Source organism: Tursiops truncatus, chromosome 5 (genome assembly GCF_011762595.2).
Source record: "Tursiops truncatus isolate mTurTru1 chromosome 5, mTurTru1.mat.Y, whole genome shotgun sequence".
Taxonomy (NCBI): Eukaryota; Metazoa; Chordata; class Mammalia; order Artiodactyla; family Delphinidae; genus Tursiops; species Tursiops truncatus.
Window position 1 is genome coordinate 37,305,577 of NC_047038.1, and position 20,912 is coordinate 37,326,488.

Sequence of the window (20,912 nt, forward strand, 5' to 3'; positions counted from 1 at the left end):
GACATTTTACTAGAACAGCATGCAACCTAGGTAGCCTCTGGCTGGATCTCTTGAATGATTTTAATTAAAACTGATTCCTCCACTTCTGGTAGATGTACCTTTTCCTCAATATCCTGGCAACGAAACAATACCACCTGGGGGAGAAACTTGGTTTTTGTTGTTGTTACTAATAGAATAACCATACTGTCAATTTCCAGTTTAAAAGGTTAATATATAATGTCTCCTAAAGGAACATCACCTTTTAATTGAGTAATCAGTTTTATCAAATTAACCTTTAGACCTTTTCAATTTTACTGAGCTGAGTTTCCATTAAGTCAAAATAGAGTAGGAGGATGTTAATCTAATGTTTTTGGAATTAGTCCTTTATAGGTCTGCTCCGTCCACAGGGTACATAGCCACTTGGAAGTGGGTACCTGTCTTATTTATTTGTTCCTGACCCCGTTAGCCTCCGTTTCCGGAGAGGTGGTTTCTATTAGGGGCGGCACAGGACTCGCCACCCCTCTGCTCACTGCTCTCACTCCGCCCGCCTTGACCTGACCGGGGAGTTGGGAGGAGGGTGGAGCGTGCTTGCCCAGCCCCTTCCCCTGTCTCTTGGGTCTTCTGCCTCAGGTAGAGTACATTCTGTCTGGGGTTACCATGTTAAGCCGAACTAGTTAAGAAAACAAAATATTGGGGAGGGTTGGGATAGGGAAATAGGTCTCTGTTGCTTTTCAGGTTTTGCTGAGGGGAGGACCATCCATTCCCCAGGAACCTGTGGGCTTCCTTCTCTCCTTCCAACGACCCCCTGCCCCCGAAAATGTGGACCCTGGGGTTGGGGCGTGGGAAGGTGCCACAATGAGGGAGGAGAGGAGCCTGGCCTCCTGGTTGGCCCTGGGAAGAGCCTCAGGCTTACTCCTCCCTCTTCTCTTGGGGTCCTGTCATCAGGATGGACACATTCCCTGCCCCTCTGTGCCTCCACTTTTCCAGGGAAGGCTCTGGAAGGGGGGGTGCCCGCAGGTCTCAGGGTGGGAGTGAAATAAATCCGGGAGGGACCTATTAAGGAGCACAGTTGTGTAGCTGTGTGTCAGGCCTCTTCAGGTCGGCCTCATGCATTAAGTGAGGTCATTCAGAAAGTATTTGGCTCTTGAGATATTGATTTATCAGCCTACTAAATCCTAGGTATTGCTCGTGATGATGGGATGCAGTAATGAACAGACAGACAAATGTCCCTGCCTTTATGCAACTTATATTTTGGAGAGGACGATAGAAAAGAAACAAAATAAATGAGTAAAACATAATAGTGTTAGAGCAGGATAAATGCTTTTAGGGGGAGGGGAGAAGGGAAAATAGAAAATGTCAGGGAGGGTACAAGTTTATAAACGTAGCTTAGGGAAGGACTTTTTAAGATGGGGGGACATTGAGTAAACACCTAAAAGAAGTAAGCAGTCAGTTGTTTATATAGATATCATCCAGGGAAAGGACATTCCAGAAGGAGAAGACGGCAGCAAGTGTAAGGTCCTAATGCAGGAGGATGTCTGGAGGGTTCACGGAACAGCAAGGGAGGCCAGGGTGGCTGGAGCAGGAGGGACTGGGGAGTGTGGGGGGTGGTAGTTGAAGATGAGCTCAGAGGGGGCAGCAGCCAGATCTCGTGAGCCGTCTTAACGGCTCATGTAGCTCTTGTGAGGACCTCGGCTTTTACTCTTAGGGGGGAAGCACTAGAAGGTCCGTACAGAGGGTTGATAGGATCTGAGTAACTTTCTAACAGATCAGTAAGGCTAGTGTGTTAGAATAATCTGTGGAGGGACACGACAGAAGCAGCAGACCAGCTGGGAGGCTACGGTTACGTTACAGTCCAGGCGAGAGATGCCGATGGCATGGCCCAGAGGGGTTAGCAGTGGATGTGATAACGAGGTCACATTCTGGAATTATTTTGAAGGTACAGCCAACGAGATTTGTTAATGGATTAGCTGTGAGCTGGGAGAGAAAAAGAGGTGCAAGGATGACTCCAGGTTTGGGGCCTGGGCAGCTAGAAGGAATGGAATTGCCATCAACCCAGATGGGGGAGCATGTTTGAAGAGAGCGGGCAGGAGCTCAGTTTGGGGCATATTTGCAACACAGGTTAAACATCTGAATAGAGATGTTGAGCCGGCAGTTAGATATACGTGTCTCAGGTTCAAGGAGAGGTTCAAGCTGAAGACATAAATTTGGACTTGTCATTGTAGAACTGGTATATACGCCGACCAAAAAAAAGCCACGAGCCTAGCTGAACTCACCAAGGGAGCAACGTAGACAGTGGAGAGATTGAGGGACTGAGGGTAAAAGGTATCAACAAAAAGCCTGAAAACAAGCAGCAGCCGGGGAGATAGGAGGGAAACGGGAGAGTGTGTTGTCGGGGAAGACAGAGGAGAAAGCAAATCAGGGGAAGGGGAGCCATTAGCCATTAGTAACTGAGGGGAGGGATGACCCAGGGGTGACCCTGGGGAGTGAGGACCACAGTGGGGGGATGAGGGCAAAAGCCCCTTTGGATGGGGTCGAGAGAGAATAGTCAGGAAGATGGAGACAGGGTTGTAAGCGTCTCAGAGGAGTTTTACTGAAAAAAGCGGGGAAATTGGACAGTAACTGGTAGGAGACATGGATTTGAGATGTTTCCTTTTGTTTTTTAAGTTGGGAGAAATAACAGCATGTTTGTATGTGGCTAGGAAAGATCCAGTAGACGGGGAAAATTGATTTTATTAGGAACTAACACGTGTAGTGTTCACTGTGTGCCGGACACTGCCTGAGCACCGTGTCTGCGCAGTAATTCTTTTACGGTTGATGGTGCACGAGAGAGAAACTGGGGCCAACCTGGTGCCCAGGTGGAGGGGCAGAGCTAGGAGATGGACACCTCATCCTTAGTAGCTGGGGAGAAGGCACAGTGTGCCGGCCCATGGGAAGCGAGGTGGGGAGAGCTTGGAGGAGCTCTCAGAAACCAGGAAGCACAGTTATTACTGATGCTGCAGATGGGGACGGAGGTGTTGGAGGTTTGAGCTGTGAGGAGAAGATAGGAAACAGGCACCTGGGAGAGTGGGAAAGCAGACACAGTGAGAACATACCGCATAATTGCCAGGCACCATTAGGGGGCCATGTGTGGTTAGTAATCATATAAAGCCAATATTTTTATCTCTGTCTGATTCCCACTTGATCCTAAACTCAGCTGCTGGTGAGCTAGTAACTCTCCGTTCTCCGTACAGCGCCGGTCTCCGGACTCTTAACTCCAAATGGCCCTTCTCTCATTGCTTCCCACTCCTGGCATTCTTCCAGGAGCCAGACTCTTCCTATAGCCCTCAGAAGTTTAGGATGGAAAGAGTCAGATCAATTAAACAAAATCCAGGCAACCAAATATTTTTTGAGTCCGTCATGTGAAAGCAGTCTGTTATTAGTTTGTGGACTGCACCAGTGTCCTGTTCTCTTGATCAGGCCGCGGTGAGCGTCAGTAACCTCAGTCCTGTGTCAGCTTTGTGGCCACTGTGCTGTATGTCACAGTGACTTTTCCCTTTCTCCTTCATAAATTATAGAACTTCAGAACTTCACTTTGTCTAGATTTTATCACAAAGTGTTTAGAAGACCATTTGCCCTGGCTTCGCTTTTGAAAACAAAGTATCAGTCGTAGACCATCTGGTCTCAAGAGCATTACTTCTGTCCTTTTGAGTTGCATTATAGGGACAAGTGTTGTTAGCAGCTTCTTTCTTTCATACTTCCAGTTCTTTCTCCTCTTCCTTCTGTGCTCTTTGTTTCTACTGCTGTCTCTTGCTCACCCAGGCCCCAGATCTCAGGGTCTGCTGATGCTTTGCCTCCAACATCTACTCTGTTCCTGACGATTTTTACATCTCAGATCCATCACCCCTTTTCAGTCTTGCCACCCACGCTCTACCATGGCTCCTGTCTTCAGTTTGACAGAAATTTACTAGCCCCTACCTGTGCTAGGGATATAAAGATGAATAAGGCAGGATTCTCTGCCTGATTTCCATAACCCATCACCTGATTTTCCCCCTCTCTTCCAGCTAAATGTGGAATTGCCACATTTATCTTCATCAAGCTCTGCCTTTCCACTGGCTACAGAATAAAACTCCTCAAGTCATACTGGAGGCCCACCAAGAACTCATCGCTTCTACCTAGCCTGTGCTCCAGCCAAACTGAACCACTGACTGTTCTCCAGACAGGCTCCCTCTCTCCCGATTCCGTTCTATTGCTCAGAGTGTCTGCTCTTGTCTCCCACGGCTACATCCTGCCTTTCAAGATTTAGTTCGTAGATCACCTTCCTTCTGATTAGCTAATAGGGAATAAGCGTCCCCTCTTCTGAACTCTTCTACCTTTTATGACTCAAGAAGTGCTTTGAGCAGTGGTTAAGAGTATGGAGGCAGGATGCCTTGGTTCAAATCCCAACTCTGCTAATTCCTAGCTGTGTGACCTTGGCAAGTTACTTAACCTCTCTGTGCCTCAGTTGCTTCATGCGTAAAATGGGAATTATAATAGTACCCACCTCATAGAATTTTGATAATTAAGTGGGTAAATATATGTGAAGTGCTTAGAACAGTGAATTAGTGTTAATGCATGGACAGTGTTATATGGCTGTTAACCTTTGTTTATGATGTATAGTTGTGTACATAAGCCTGTGGACATTACCTGTTGTGATGGAGTTTATTGAGAACAGGGTCTATGTTTTGTTCATGGCTGTAGCCCAGACATTAACAGTTTCATTTCATAACATATATTGGGCATATACCTTGCTCATATTTAATATTTATAGCAAAAATGAGATCGTGGTCTTTAACTTTTGTCCAAACCTTTTCAGTAACCTTTGGAACAGAGTCTAAAATAACTTACGTTACTCTCTCTCCTTCTCTGTCTTCAGGAAGTATCTAATTGCGTATTAAATTAATAGGCAGAATGTCCGTGGTATTTTGTAATTTTGAACTTGCCCTTTCTTAACATAGTAACCAACCAGATAATTTTTAAAAGCCTATTCCTTTAAATTTCTGAACCAGCGAATAAACTTACTCCTCTGGTTTTTTCCTTGTTTCTCCCTGAAATAAGTTGACTAATCCAAAACTATACCTAACATAATCTCCTTAAACTGAATCTAATATTTAGATAAATTGAAGTCTGTAATAAAATTATTCCTCTGCACATCATAAAGGAAATAAAATCAAAGTTTGAAAAAGTTAGGTGTGCATGTCCCGTGAGAATATATCTTTTGGAATTATTTGCCAGATGGTTAACCTTTTCCAAATAGTAGTAATTTTGTTATGGTGATTCTTAATTTGGGGCTATGTCACTGGCAAACGTTCGTTACTTTTGATGAGTGTTTCAAACGCTGATTATATAGCTAGTGCTGTTCTTACAACATCACGGCAGAATCAGAGTTTGAACCCTTTCTCAAGTTGCTCCATCTCCTCATCTGTCACGTCCTGAACTTTCCGTGCCGTCTTTGGCCCCGCATCTTACCATCGTTCCTTCCACACCTGTGCTTTCTTCTGTGCTCTGTGTCCTAGGCGTCTCCTCGTTTACCTCCACACCCAGTCAGCCCAGTCTTGTAGACCCGGTCTGTGAGATCTCTCTCAGATCTGTTATGCTTCCTCTTCCCCACTGACATGGCGTTGCCCAGGCTCTGTTCATCTCTTCCTGGATGCTCAGTGCCCTCTTAACTGGGGTCTGATTTCATCCACCTCCAGGCCAGCGACCACAGAAGACCCCATGCAAAATGCAGATTCCTCTGTTTAAAATCCTCCAATGACTACGCCAGCCGGCAGTCCCCACCTTCTGTACTGCAGGGACTCCTTTCCAGTTGATAGTGGCATATTTGTATTTTGTATGATTGTTGTATTTGGGGGAACCTATTGATACTGAAGAAACTGCTAATGCAGATTTGGTAACTTTAAATAAATGTGTACTTATAATCTCGTCTGCATTCCTTTGGAAAATTGTGTAGACATATGCTAGGCACATTCAGCGTGGAGACACTGACCGGGTGCATGTGATGTGCTGCCCCTTGAAATAAATTAGGGGGTCCCAGAGGTCCATAGCTAGGATGCTTGGTTTACAGGGACCACCTGGTATACTTCTGTTTTCCCTTTCATTCTCAGATGTGTCCTGTTGTAGATCATACGTTATGTGGTCATTCCAACCATGACCCACAGGCTGGGGATTTGGAGCAGGTCTTCTCCCGCTGTCTCCTGTGTGGAGACTCTTGCTCTCCACCTGCCCAGCACCTCCCCTGCATGAACTTACCACTCCCCGCATGGGTCCCACAGTCCACTTCCAGACCAGTGCCATCCACCGCAGTTCCTGTGCCCCCCATGTCTGTGCCAGTCTCCCCTGTGGTGTGGTACCCTCTGTGGGAATCAGAAATGAGCCTTACTTAATTAACTTTGAACCTCCAGCCCCGCCACAGTGCCTGACATGTGGGGGGCTAGTATACAAGTGAGTGAATGAATGAATTGCAAGGATTAAAAAGTAAATAAAATACATGTTAGGCACCGAGAACAGTGTCTGGCGCATCCTAAGTGCTCAGCTAATGTTAGCACACTTACTGTGTGTGGGACAGCATTTTTAGGTATTGGGGAAACAGAAGTAAACAAGACAAAGTCCCTGCTTTCGTGAAGCTTGCATTCTCCTGGGAGGAGATGGACGTTACTATTTCAGAGTGCTGTAGAGGAAAACAAGCCAGGTAAGGAACGTATAGTCGGAGAGGAGTAGTGTGATTTGGGGAGCTGCAGCCCTCACATCACAAAGCAGAGTGTGGGAGGGCGGCTTTGGAGCTGAGAGACAGTGACTTAATAACCAGCACAGACTATTTACAACAGCTGAGACATGGAAGCAACCTAAATGCCCATCAACAGATGAATGGATAAAGAAGATATGGTGTGCATATATATATATATATATATATATACACATATATATATATACACAATGGAATATTACTCAACCATAAATTAGAATGAAATAATGCCATTTGCAACCACATGGATGGACCTAGAGGTTATCATACTAAGTGTAGTAGGTCAGACAGAGAAAGACAAATACCATATGATGTCACTTATATGTGGAATCTAAAAAATTGTTACAAATAAACGTATTTACTAAACAGAAACAGACTTAGAAAACAAAGGGGTTACCAAAGGGGAAAGGGGTAGGGAGGGATAAATTAGGAGTTTGGGGATTAGCAGATACATACTGCTATATATAAAATAAACAACAGGGCTTCCCTGGTGGCTCAGTGGTTGAGGGTCCGCCTGCCGATGCAGGGGACATGGGTTCGTGCCCCGGTCCACGAGGATCCCACATGCCGCGGAGTGGCTGGGCCCGTGAGCCATGGCCTCTGAGCCTGCGCATCCGGAGCCTGTGCTCCGCAACGGGAGAGGCCACAGCGGTGAGAGGCCCGCGTACCGCCAAAAAAAAATTAAATAAATAAATAATAAACAACAAGGACCTACTGTACAACACAGGGAGCTATATTCAACATCTTGCAGTAATCAGTAATGGAAAAGAATCTGTATAACTGAATCACTTTGATGTACACTTCAAACTAACACATTATAAATCAACTATACTTCAATTTAAAACAAAAGAATTAGGGAGACTAAAGAAAATAAAAACTAAAAATAACCAACACAGGCAGTGACCACCACTGAGGGCAAGTGCTGGGTGCGGCACAGGGGGTGGTCGGTGGGGCTGGTTCTGGTCAGGCCGTGTGAGCAGAGATGCGAGGGCAGAGAGAGGGCAGGCATCTGCTGGGAGAGAGCCCAGGCTGCCGAAGGTTGTGTGTCTGATTGGGGGATAGCAAGGAGGCCAGTGTGACTGGAGCAAAGTGAATGGGAACGAGAGGCAGGAAGTATGGTCACAGGTGGAGGTTGGGAATATCAGGACTTTGTATTTTATTCTCAGTGAGGATGGGAACGGGGGCTAGTGCAGCTGGTGGGTGGAAGTGGAATGATTATCTAAGGTCCCTTTTAACTTGACATTTTGTGATTCTGAATTTCAGCTGTAGTGTCCAGGGTGTCTCATCACTGTTCATAATAGTGCTGCAGCACCCACCCATGTCTTACAGAAATGAGCACAGAGATATAACTACAACAGCTTCAGGGTGCGGCATTACTGAAAGTGGGCACCCTTACTTGTTCAGTAACTTTAGAGTTTTAACTGATTATCAGGGGAAGTGAAATGGTTCTAAAAGCTCTTTCATGGTGAGTTTTGAAGACCACTTGTCAACATGGGAGAAATGCCAGCCTGAAACAGCTCTTCACAAATGGTGTCCCCACAGCGCTCTCCGTGCAGCCCCCAGGGGTTCCTCTGGGGGACTCCAACTCTGTCAGTGTGCTTTGTGACAGCCATCAGTAGCTGCCCCGCTGTTCTCAAAGTCAAAGCCCACACTCTTAACAAGGCCTGTGTGCTCCGGCCCCTGATTCCACTCCAGGCCCGCCACACTCTTTCGCTGGCGTGGCCTGCTCCAGTTTGGTCTTCAGGAAGCTTTTCCTGACGGCCTTCGTAAGTGTTGGTTCTACTGTCTAGAGCGTTCTCCCACCTCTTAGCCTGGCCAGTTCCTCCTCATTCTTCAAGTCTCAGCTTAAACGTCACGGCAGCAGGGAACTTTGTTCTTCCTTTCACACCCCGTGACTCCACGTGTGGTCATTTGCTGCTGCCCTTTAATTTTGTCCCTCTCTCTCTGTTTGTTAGCCATGTCATGTCTGAATATGGGAGAATGACGGACACAGAACGAGACCAGATAGACCAGGATGCTCAGACATTCATGAGGACCTGCTCAGAAGCGATCCAGCAGCTGAGAACACAAGGTGCCGTGCCCCACAAGATGCAGCCAGCCAGCTGTGACTCAATTAAGTACTTACAGCATGCACGTGGCACAGCCGCGTAAAGCTCTCTTTTGTGTTCTTATTTCGATTTAGGTTTCAGAACTTTAAAATTCTTTTTTCTTGATTAGTGTTTTAACCTAAGCTGTTAACAATAATGAAAAGGCCATGAATTCAAGTTAAACAGATGGGGAGAGGGAGGCGGAAAGGACCTCTCCAGACAGAACCAAAAATTTACCAAGGGGCCAGGGTCAGAGAAGATGAATCGTGTGTGGAGGTGTGTGCGTGTGTGCCTGTGTCCTGGGTGGCACTGGGAGGGGCAGCAGTTGATGGCATGTGGACAAGGATACAAGGTCTCTAAACTCTCTACTTAGAGTATTAAAGTAAACTGCAGTATCAGACGCTCATGTTTAAGAGGAAGACTCTGGGGCCTTGGCTGCTTATGTACCCACCCCAGCTCCACCATGTTCTGGCCATATGGCCTTTGGCAAGTCACTTAATCACCCTGGGTCTCAGTTTCTTCATCTATAAAATGGAGATATTTCTTAGCATATATCTCTTAGGTATATTGCTTAGGGTTTTTATGAGAATTCTCATGGCATCCTTAGAACAATAGCTAGCATTAGGGTTACTGTTATCGTCTCACTTTCACTGATGTTTAAATCTTACTGAGAGGCTGAGATGGCTTCCTTGATTCTTTTTTAATTTGCTTAGGCAGATACAGATTCCATTAACATAGCATAGAGTTCAAGTGGCCAGATGCTGTTGTGCTTGACACAGACTTTGTTTGGGAAGCTTCCATGGACAGCCTGGAGAGTCTGTTGAAAGCTATAGACATTCCTGCCAGAAAAAAATATACATATGCACAAAACTTTGTGTACAATTTCATGGATCAGCTAAGAATCTCAGATTACGCGGCCCTATGGTAGAAACAGATCATGCCCCCTGCCCTTAAGGACATTCATTGAGATAACCTAGAAAATATACATGAACATTAATAAACTGAGGAATTAAGTGACCTTGGCCTCCTTATTGACTCTGAGCCTTAGTTTCTTCATGTGTAAAACAGGCCTAATTAGAATTGCCTTTTGCCTTGTTTGGGTCATTAGCAGTGATTTACGTGAAGTACTAACAGGGTGCCTGCACACGGTAGGTACTCAGGCTCTCATAAACCGGAGCTGTCTTAGCAAAGTAACTGGCACGGACTCTAAGAAGAAGTGATGGTTCACAGAAGAAAGGCATCCTTGTGGCTCAGAGAAACAAGGTTTCCTGGAGAAGGAAGGTTTGACTCGGTGTGTAAAGGAAATGTGAATGGCTGAGGGGAGAGGATGGAGCATTCCAGGCTGAAAAACAGGCAGGCACAGGGGGCGTGTGTGCTCTGAGTTTGATTTAAACATGTTACTTGAAGGTCAGCTTGAGCGTTGGGCGCTGTTAATACGAACAGGGTCAGCACTCAAGAAGAGGGCTGTGTCAGATGCCATCCCTATGTGCTGTAATAACCCATAAATTATTTGACTAGTTTTTCTGCAGGTTGAATCTTTTACTCTCACAAAGCCTAATAAATCTTACTCTTTTAAAAATGTAATGTCACTTGACACAAGACTTGTTTTATAGCTGTATTTTTAAGAATACTTCTAATAAAGAAACTGTTGTGAGGAAGCTGAAGATGAATTGTTCTTCTGTGTAATTGAATACAGAGCCCTGAATATTGTCCTTTTCTGTTACAGCCCACAAGGAGATACATTCCCAGCAAGTGAAGGAGCACAGGAGTGCTGTTTTGGATTTCATTGAAGATTACTTAAAAAGTATTTCATTTTATCTTAAAGGGCAAATGTGGCATTTCACAATAGATGGGATGCAACATTTAGCTTTGCTAGCTGAAGACTGTCCTGTCTCATTGTATTTAATGATACCTTTGCCCGAGAAGCAGTTTTAAGTGGTCTCTGCTATTTTCCCCTGAACAGGAGTATGTAAACTTTACTCAGAACAAAGAGCCATCCGAGTTAAGCGAGTGGTGGACAAGAAAAGATTGTAAGTATTGTCTCCATTGGCGTTCTTTAATTAATAATAGCAAATAAAGTTTGTAGAGCACTATGCTTTAGAGTCAGACTGGGTTGCTATATAAACATGAAAAATAAGCTAACTTAATCAGGATATGTCATAATTAGTGAGATCTGTAGCAAGTTCAGGGTGGGACTGGTACCATTGAGTAGCAAAGCCTAGGACCTAAGAGCTCCAGCTTGCAGGCAGGCAGCCTGTGTTTAAATCGTGGCTTTGCTGTGTGACCGTGGGAAGATTGCTTAACTTCTCTGTGCCTTAGTTTCCTCACTTGTAAAATGGAAAGGTTTATAACACCTACCTTGTTGGGTTGTTGTGAGAATAAAATGAGTTGATGTAGGTAAAACACTTGCCGTTGAGTGGTTAATATATGTTAACTTATACTATTATCTGCTCTGAAGCATTTACCATGTGTCAGGCACTATGTTTATTTCATTTAGTCCTCACAGCCACTCTATTAAAAAGTATTAGTACCCCATATTATAGAGGAAGTTGAGGCTCAGGGAATTTGGGTTACTTGCACAGTGTCACATAGCTGAACTCAGATTTGAACGTCAGGTTAACCAGGGCAGATTTCTCAAACAATGGGCTTTGTGTTGGATGCTGAAAGAAAATAATCTGGGTAAGGGATTAGAGAGGAAGAAAGCAGGCCAGGCTCAGGCAGGAGGGCAGGCAGAGTATTTGCCCAAAGCAAGTCCTGGAGGAGAAGTTAGGGCCTTGATGGTGTGTGATTTGTCATCGAGAGGTGGTGCGTGGTCACTGGGTCTCACACCCACCAGAGCGAGAGATGCCAATTCTGCTTCCTTATCTCAGGCGGACCTTGACACTTGAGACTTAACAGGTACCTTGAGTAAAGTAAGAAGAGGCTTTGGCAGCTGCCTCCTCAGTTCCTGGTTCTCAGCAGAGGTTTGGACAAATTAAGATCAGATGGGAATTGTTCTCATTTAGGCAGTGAAGTTCATTCTCGTCTCCTGTCAGATAGCTGCCCTGTGCCAATTACTTTGAGCAGAGGACCTTGAGGGAAATAACTGTGTGACCCTTCACAATGTAGTCCAGCCCTCCCTTCTAGTTCTTTCCTCACCTTACCCCAGAAGGCATCTGCCTAAAACATACGTATACTTTTATCACTCCCTTGCTCCAGTGTCTTTACAAAGCTAAACTTCACAGCATGGCATTCCAGGCCCATAACGATTTGTTTCTTAGTTGGTCTCCATGGATTTATGCTCTGACTATACCTGACTACTTTGTGTTCTAAAGAGGCCTTGTTCTTTGAAATTTTTATGCCTTAATCCTTGCTGAGGTCTCTGCCCAGAATGCCCTTCACATATATATTTATATTCCCTGCCCCTGTCCCCTATATTCACGTGGCAAGCCAATTCCTATTTATACTTCCAGCCCCAGTTAAGATGTTGCTTGCTCTTTAAGGCCTTTCGCAGTTCCCATGGGCCCTATTAGTAGCTCCTTCCGATGTAGGTTCCCTGCGCGTTGTCATGGTCAGGTGTGACACTTCCACTCTTAGAAAGCTGCTAGTACGCCCCCTTAGCCCAGTGTGCGGCATGATGCCTGTCCCAGTCTAGGGAAGCCACTCAGTGAGGACTGTGGAATGAATGAATGAATGAATGGCAAGTTTCCTGAAGATAATTTGGCTGTTAAGTAGAGTTGTTTTCACTGTCAAGTTGGATTGGTGGGTTCTTTGTTTTTGTATTATTTTGTTTTCATTGGTGATGGTTATGTTAAAAATCATTCTTATAAAATAGATTTGCGAAACCCAAGTTCTCATGTTTTATGGCATTGTTGCTACTCTCATGTTTGTTTTTTTCTTGGTGAAAGAAGAGCGTATTTGTTAGTAAAGGGGCAGTCTGATTGTTTTGTATTTTAAACCTTTCACAGTGTAAGAGAAAAGTTATTCTCTGATGGTGTTTATTTTCATAGAATGGTAATATCGCACTAATCTCTCACACCGAAGGGCTCTTATTCCAGACGGGGTGAAAATGTTTTGCCCGTGAAGGCAGACGTAGTCTCAGCTGCGCTTTCTGGGGTTTTCCCTCCATGCCGGCTCCATTGCTTAGAAGGATGCACCATTGTCAAATGTAGCTCTCTTCACCCATCCCTAGGCACTGTGCTACCTGAGTTGACAGTTGCACCTGCTGTTAGTTGCCTTAAGCTGAGCATGCAGATGGTGATAACTCTTGCTGGGGGTCTCACCTCTGTTCCTCCTCCTGCTATGAGACTGAGAGTCCTTTGAAGACAGGGACCATTGTGTCTTTTCTCTCTGTGGTCCCAGTGCCTTAATCAGAGCCTAGCACAAGATAGGTGCTCAGTTAAGGGTTCTTGAGTGAAGGAAGGAATGGGGCACAGGCACTCATTACAGGATCCTCAGGTCTATGTATTGAGAGCTTATAAAATGGAAAGGTTGTGGGCAGTATAGACACAGCATTGGCACAGGTGACCTTGTCATCCCCAAAGGGTTTGACGTACACCCATATCCTCCTGATCACCTGAAAGCACGAATATTTTGGTTAAGATTTAAGTTGAAATAGCCAACAGATGCCCTCCTGGGTATGTGCTCTAATTTAAAACATCAGAAATGTTTCCCGTTTCCAGAAAGCAATCAGGTTGAATATCAATCGCCTTTCTTTTTCCTGGGAAGAGGTTTGAGGTGGCGATCTGGAAATTAAAACTAACCTCTGATATTGTTTTTCACGAGTTCAGAGCATTTTCTTTGTTTAGGTGTAATAAACTATACAGAAATCCAGGAACACATCCAAACTTAAAATAGTAGGGCTTCTCTTCAAATTGCTATTTCTTTCTTATTCACTGGTGAGTCGTCTGATCCTGAATCTGCCCATGGCTAACCTCACTTTAAAGTTTGCTGGGTTTGGGTGCATCATTTGAACACATCACTTTTCGCTAGCACAGTGATATTCTTAGAGTGGGAACTCCTGGCTGTTTTTTCTGCTTCAAGGGAGACTTGAGATTGATAAAACATATTGCCTGAAAGATGATGTTTCTTCTAACATTGCACAGGTTATGAAACAACAGATAGGAAGTCTAGACAATTTTACAGCACCTTCTGAATTTATCATTGTAGCTTGAAGTTAACTATCAGAATATTGTCACATCCTACTATTAATTCTAAAGGATAATGTGAGAATTTCCTATGATATTCTGAGGAAATCCTGGCAACCTAAGTAAAATAAGTGTTACTCTGTAAGCAGGTTCCATGGTCAAACAAGTTTGAGAAACTCTTAGTGTATAGAGTTCCCTGAGTCTTTACACTGACCCTGTGCCTTGATTCCATCTTTCTAAGAGAGAGCCCTGCTCACTGTGGAGCCCTTTACTCTTGAAACACCTGGCAAACACACTTTAGAAATAGTGCCCGATCCCATGGCCAGGTGTATGACCTTGAGTTATTTATTATTTACTCCCTTAGGTTGGTTACAAAAGATAAAAATTTTGCTGCATTCCATTTTTCCTTCTTTAAAGAAAAACTGGTATACTTACAACACATGCTCTCACCATACTTATTTGGTACTTAAAGAACGTACTCACAGTATTATTTATGATCTGGTCCTCTCATTCCAACTAGATTGGAAGCTTGGTGAAGGCAGAATTTTGTCGTTTACCTCTTCATATCCACAGCCCCTAACCCGGTATCCTGCACATCGTAACAGCTCAATAAATTTTGCCAGTGTTGGGGATGATAATGATGATAGAGATGAAGAAAACAAGAAGTGATACGATGTGATACTAAGTCCATAGCAAGGATTTTGTGGGTTTTTTTTTTTATTTTGGCTTTTTTTGTATTTGACGTACAAAATTTTAAAATATTTAAAGAGTACACTGTAGTGATTTGATATATGTATGCATTATGAAAGGATTCCTGCCCATCTAGTTAATTAAAACATTCATAACCTCATATATTTATCTTTTTTTTACCTATTTATTTTTTGAATTTTTGTATTTTATTTTATTTATTTTTTATATAGCAGTTTCTTTTTCCTTTTTTTTTTTGCTGAGAACATTTAAGTTCTTTTCTCTTAGCAAATTTCAGTTATACAATACAGTGTTATGAGCTATAGTCATCATGTTGTACATCAGATCCTTAGACCTTGTTCATCTTATAATTGAAAGTTTGTACCCTTTTACCAACCTCTCCATATTGCCCCCACCTGTGATTTTGTCTTAGTCACCACCTAGAACAGGGGATCAGCAAACTATGGCCTGCAAGCCAAATCTAGCCTGTTTCTGTACAGCCCTCAAGGAGAACATGGTTTTTATATTTTTAGATGTTTGTAAAACAAGAAGCAAAAGAAAAAAAGAAGAATATGGGGTTAGAGACCATATATGTTCTTTCACAAAGCCTACAGTATTTCTCATCTGGCCCTTTACAGGAAAAGCATGCTGACCCCTGGCTTAGACCAAAGTCTCTGAGGTGAAGGACCACATTGTTGCTGTTTGTTCTTTGCAGTCCATCATGGACTGATGTGTCAAGTTCCACTGCGCAGGTCAAGTTCGTAGCTTATGCTGCTGGTGAGCCACCACAGTAGTTTGATAACACCTGAAGTGGTCTATACCCTGTTCAGAGACAGGAGTCCCCTGATTAAATGGCAGTATCAAATTGCTATAAATGTTTCTAAATGCTTATTCTTCATTTTTGTACTTATTCATAGCAGACCGGTAACAAACAGTTCATAGTCTCATTCTGGTCTGCGGACCATACTTTGAGTAGCACTGGCCTGAAAATCACCCAGTATGGAGTAGATGCCCAGTAAATATCTGTAAGTGTGAAGATGGCTTAAGGTAGTTTGAGATAGTCCTGCTCTGTGGGAGTACAGGGTACCTGTGCCAGAGTGGATACCTTAGACTGAAAGCCATCTTTGAAATGAGAGTGCTATAATATTAGGTATCAAAAATATCTCCTTTCTACCAGAGTCTTTGTTGGGGGCATAAAAGAAGTATAAGAGCTATGCCTGACTCTAGAATATTAATCATTTTTCTCAAATATTTGTACAGGGCTTTATTTAAGGTTTGCAAAGAACTTCTTCCACATATTTTCTTGTTTTGAAACTGGAAAATCTGTTTCTCTCCCTCTCTTCTATCTCTTCCTGTTCTTAAATTTTAAATAAAATCCCAAAGTCTTTCAAATAAGGGACCTGGAAACAGATGTTGGCCAGGTGGAAACTGTTTGGATTGCTGTTATGAAATGCTCAGCTTTCAGTTAGAGAAATCAGTTTAAGTAAATCATGGAGCATAAACTGATCTTTCTGATGACTTTTTAAAAATTGCTTTTCTCAAATTGCCTTCAACTAGTTAATCTGTAATTTCCCTGAGGATCTCAGTAGACATTCTGTGTATAATTAGATCTGTTTTTATCACTTAAAAAAAAAAAAAAGCACTCAACTTCATCTGTGTCTGCTGCATTGCAGTCCTTTATTCATTTTAAATTAAAAACTGGCACATTAGCATACCCTGGACACAAAGGGCGACAGACATTAATGGAACCCTTTATTTAAAAGTCAGTTAAGCCCCTCTCCTTCCTGAACAATTCAGTCCCGCAGCCATGGAGTGGGGCAGCGTAAGACGCGTGTCTGCAGCTTCGGGGAGCTGTCGTTTCCCAGGGCAGGTCAGAGTGTGAGCAAGCTGAGGAGGGGTGGCTCAGCATGGGCAGTGAGAGCCTGAGCAAGGACAGGGGCGTGTCCACATGGGGGAGGAGTGGCAGTGGAGGTGGCAAGTTGGTGATATACAAGGGGGACTGATCAAATAGTAAGTATATACGGATAATGGGAGCCAGGTTTCACACTCAGGGGAGTGAAAGGGAAATTGGATTGGAATGAAAAGTACTGGTGTGAACTCATGGTTTTCATTTTACATAGGTAGATATAGAAATGAAATATGGTTGTAAATGTGTATGCGTGTCTAGGTCCGCAAACACATACACATTTTTTCTGGTTCTGTCCACTGAGAGGGCCTGGACGCACCGATATCCCAGTAGCAATAAGAATACTTAGCACTCAGATCTTGGCTTCTTAATAGCAATTTCAGCTTCCAGGAACCAGCGCTCCTTGGAGAAATGGCTGATTCTGGGGCTGGGTCAGGGAAAGTATAAAATGAGCCTGGAACATTTTGTTGTGCCAGAAAGCAAGGAACGAACGGCTCAGCGAGTGATGGGGACATGCAAAAAGGACATAAGCCAGTTTGAAGGGGCTTCTGCTGACCACATTAGAGACAATTGGACCGTCAAAATACATGGTAGCAGATTATAACCCATTGAATAAAGTAGGGCATCATGAGCCCATCTAGAGAGGAATAAATAAATGAGTAAATTGAAAGTTTGAAATTGATAATTGCATAGTATCTAAGCAGTCCCTCCCCCCAGACTTATTAATTACAAAGAGGAAAGAGTAACTTTACGGTTACAGCCACTACCTTAATCAAGTGATCAAAGTGAAATCATGTACAGCCTGATAGGATGAAATGAGAAGTATGGAAATAGAATATCACTTCTATCATATCATATTGTTTTTATACCAGAGATGCATAACCTGAATCCAACCACGAGGAAAGGTCAGACAAACTCAGATTGAGGGACGTCTTACAGAATAACTGGCGTGTATCAAGGATTTGAAACTCAAGGAAAGGCTAAGATCTGTTTAATCCAAAGGAGACTAAAGAGAAACGACAACTAGATGCAGTCAGTGTGTGACTCTGAACTGAATTTTTTTCTTATAAAGGATATTATTGAGATCTGGTCAAATTAGAATGGGGTCTAGGGAGAGGATGGGAGAAATGTATCAATGTGAATTTCCTGATACAGATGGTTGTATTCTGACTGTATCAAAGAATGTTCTTGTTTTTAGGAAGTACTAAAATATTCAGAGTTGAAGGGGCATCAGGTTGGCAACTTACTCTCCAATGGTTCAGGAAAAAGCCTTCTTCGAACTACAGACTTCTCTGCATGTGATTATTTCACAATAAAATAAAACCCCGCAAGATCCCATTTCACACATGTTAGAATGGCTAAAATAAAAGTGATAAATGTTAGGGAGGATATGCAGCAACTGGAACTCTCATTTATGGCTGGTTAATAATTGGAACTCTGATTTATGGCTACTTACTTCTAATAAAGTAACTCTTTATTAGAACCAGCCAGGGACTTCCCTGGTGGTGCAGTGGTAAGACTCCACGCTCCCAATGCAGGGGGCCCGGGTTCGATCCCTAGTCAGGGAACTAGATCCCACATGCCACAACTAAGGAGCTGGTGAGCCACAACTAAGGAGCCCACCTGCCGCAACTAAGACCCGGCGCAACCAAATAAATAAATAATAAGAAATTTAAGAAAAAGAAAAGAAAAGTGTGTATTAACAACCAATTTATTAAAAAAAAAAAAAGAACCAGCCAAATATTTCTCCAAAGTTAAATGACCACCCAATGACCCAGCAATTCCACACCTAGGTTCTTTATGCCTAGAACGTCCTTTCTGCTTTTCTGTGCCTGGCAAAACTTTACTCCTCTTTCAAGAGTTTGCCTAAGTGACACTTCCCCTGAGAAGCCCCCAGTTATTTCTACTCTCTGAATTAGTAGCAGTAAGAATTTATAAAGTACTTACCTTTTCCATAGTACTTTTTTTTTTTTTGGTCTGCTGTGTTATTTAGTCTTTGCAATGACTTTGAGTGTTAATATTGGAAGGATACCAGAAGCCAGGTTTCTCATTATCAAAGAAGTGAAACGAAAAAAGGTAGAAGGAACCTTGTTTTATTGGTTGGAACAGAAGATACTGGAAGCTGCTCTACAGATATGGAAACTGAGGCCCAGTGCTTACAAGGTGAGCCAGGGCAGCACCTACTGCGTGCCAACCTCTGTGCTAGGTCCGTTGTCACAGGTGATCTCATTCAATGTTTACAAGAACCTTTTTAGAAAAGTGCTATTTAATTCATTTTGCAGATAAAGAAAATTCAGCAAAGAGGATTTAAAAAACAAAACAAAACAAAATACCTGTCACATTGCAGATAAGTGGCAGACTAGAGGCTACTCTGCAGATAAGCTGCAGACTAGGATCCAAGCCCACTTTTGTCTCCAAACATATTTCTAAACATATTTGTCTGTCTCAGGCAGTCAATCAGCCAGTGGTTTAAGGACCCAGTCTCCAACCGCCATGGATGTGTGGAATTACTGGAGTAACCTGTCAGCCAAGACAGTCTAGGAGGACATCAGGCCAGTCCTACTGAGGAACATGGCTGAGGTCAAGGCTGTGCACACTCAAGCAGTTTGTGGCTGCCCCCCGCCCCGAGACCTCTCCCCTGCTGATCTACCAAGACTCCTCAAATCCTTCCCCCTCCACAGCACCAACCCAGAAGATGAGCACTAGTTGGCCCCTAATTGGAAGACCCTGCTGAGTCCCTTGCAAAGATTACAGCAGTGTTCTCCCTTCTCTGATTTTTTTGATTTTTTTTTTTTTTTTTTTTTTTTTAGATTTTTGGCCACACCACGCAGCATGTGGGATCTTAGTTCCCAAACCAGGGATCGAACCCGTGCCCCTTGCAGTGGACGTGTGGGGTCTTAACCACTGGACCACCAGGGAAGTCCCTGAATTTTTTGAATTACTAATGGATTTTGTCAGCTGTTTTCTTCTGTTCCTCCATTGGTCTGCATCTTGTCAGAATAAAAAATGTGTATTTCTTTAGGATTTCACAAGACTATCCCACCCCTCTGCCTTTTCTTATTACCCAGTGATAGTAGCGGCAGTAGTAAGAGTGGTAGTAATAGCTCATTTTTTCAGCTCTTGCTCTAGACTGTGGTCTAGAGCACCTTTTCCTCTGCTTATTGACTACTCGTATATTTGCTTCTTTGAGATGTCTGTTCAAGTCTTTAACCCATTTCTTTACCGGATTGTTTGTCTTTTTATTGTTGACTTGTAATGGAGTTATTTTTGTATAGCCTGCATACAAGTTCCTTGTTCGATATGTGCTACAAATATGTTTCCCTGTTCTGTGGCTTGTCTATTCATTTTCTTAAAGGTGTCCTTTGATGAGCAGAAACTCTTAATTTTGAGGAAGTCCAATTTATCTGTTTTTATATTGTCTACCGAGTTAGTCTTTCATGTTTTCTTCTGGGATCTTTGTGAGTCTAGGTTTTATGTTTAGGCCCATCATCTATCTCAGATTAATTTTTTGATATAGTGAGATGAGGTTGAGGTTCATTTTATTCCATATAAATATCCACTTATTCCAGCAATATTTCAACTTTCTTTTCCTCATTGAGTTGACCTGGCACCTTTGTCAAAAATCAATTGACCATACATATATATCTGTTTCTGGACTCTTTATTCAGTGTTATTAATCAGAATTTTTTATTCTGGTACCTCACTATCTTGATTACTGTGGCTTTGTAGTAAATCTTGAAGTCAGCTGATGTTAATCCTCCAAATTTCTGCTTTTTCAATATTATTTTTGCTATTCTAGATCCTTTGTATATTTCCATAGAAAGTTTAGAATCAGCTTGTCAGCTTCTTCAGAAAACCTGCTGGGATTTTTATAGGGATCATATCGAACCTATATATAAATTTAGGGAGAATGGATGTCTTAATGCCTATCTACAAGCATGGTATATCTTTTCATTGATTTCTATCTTTATATTTAAATTTCTTTTTCTTAGCAATATTTTGTCATTTTCAGCGTAGTAGAGGTGTTACTCATCTTTTGTTAAATTCCTAGATTTTTTGAAGCTCTTGTAAGTGGTATTGTTTTATTAATTTTCCTTTTCAATTTCTCATTGCTAGTATATAGAAAATACAATTAATTTTTGTATCTGCAAAATAACTTTCTGTCCTGCAACCTTAATTAATTCACATATTAGTTCTAGCAGCTTTTTTGTAAATTCTGTGTAATTTTCTGCATAAACAATGATGCCATATATAAATAACGTAATCTTTATACCTTTTATTTCTTTTTCTTGCTTTATTGCACTGCCTAGGATGTGGGCCTCCAGTACCATGTTGAATAGAAGTGGTTAGAATGGACATCCTTGCCT

At 42.8% G+C, this 20,912-nt stretch overlaps 1 protein-coding gene across 3 annotated transcripts in view; it reads left to right on the plus strand.

The window, feature by feature from the left end:
- The window catches only part of STX18 (syntaxin 18), a 120,918-nt gene that overhangs the window by 70,542 nt on the left and 29,464 nt on the right, over window positions 1-20,912 (plus strand). For 2 of the 3 annotated variants that reach the window (XM_019928514.3, XM_033856841.2), the window contains exons 3-5: window positions 8,695-8,810; window positions 10,553-10,630; window positions 10,790-10,856. The exons of the other annotated variant lie outside the window; for it this stretch is intronic. In XM_019928514.3, the coding sequence (XP_019784073.2) occupies window positions 8,695-8,810; window positions 10,553-10,630; window positions 10,790-10,856 (261 nt within the window). The remainder of the gene's footprint in view (window positions 1-8,694; window positions 8,811-10,552; window positions 10,631-10,789; window positions 10,857-20,912) is intronic. 3 annotated transcript variants of the gene reach the window in all.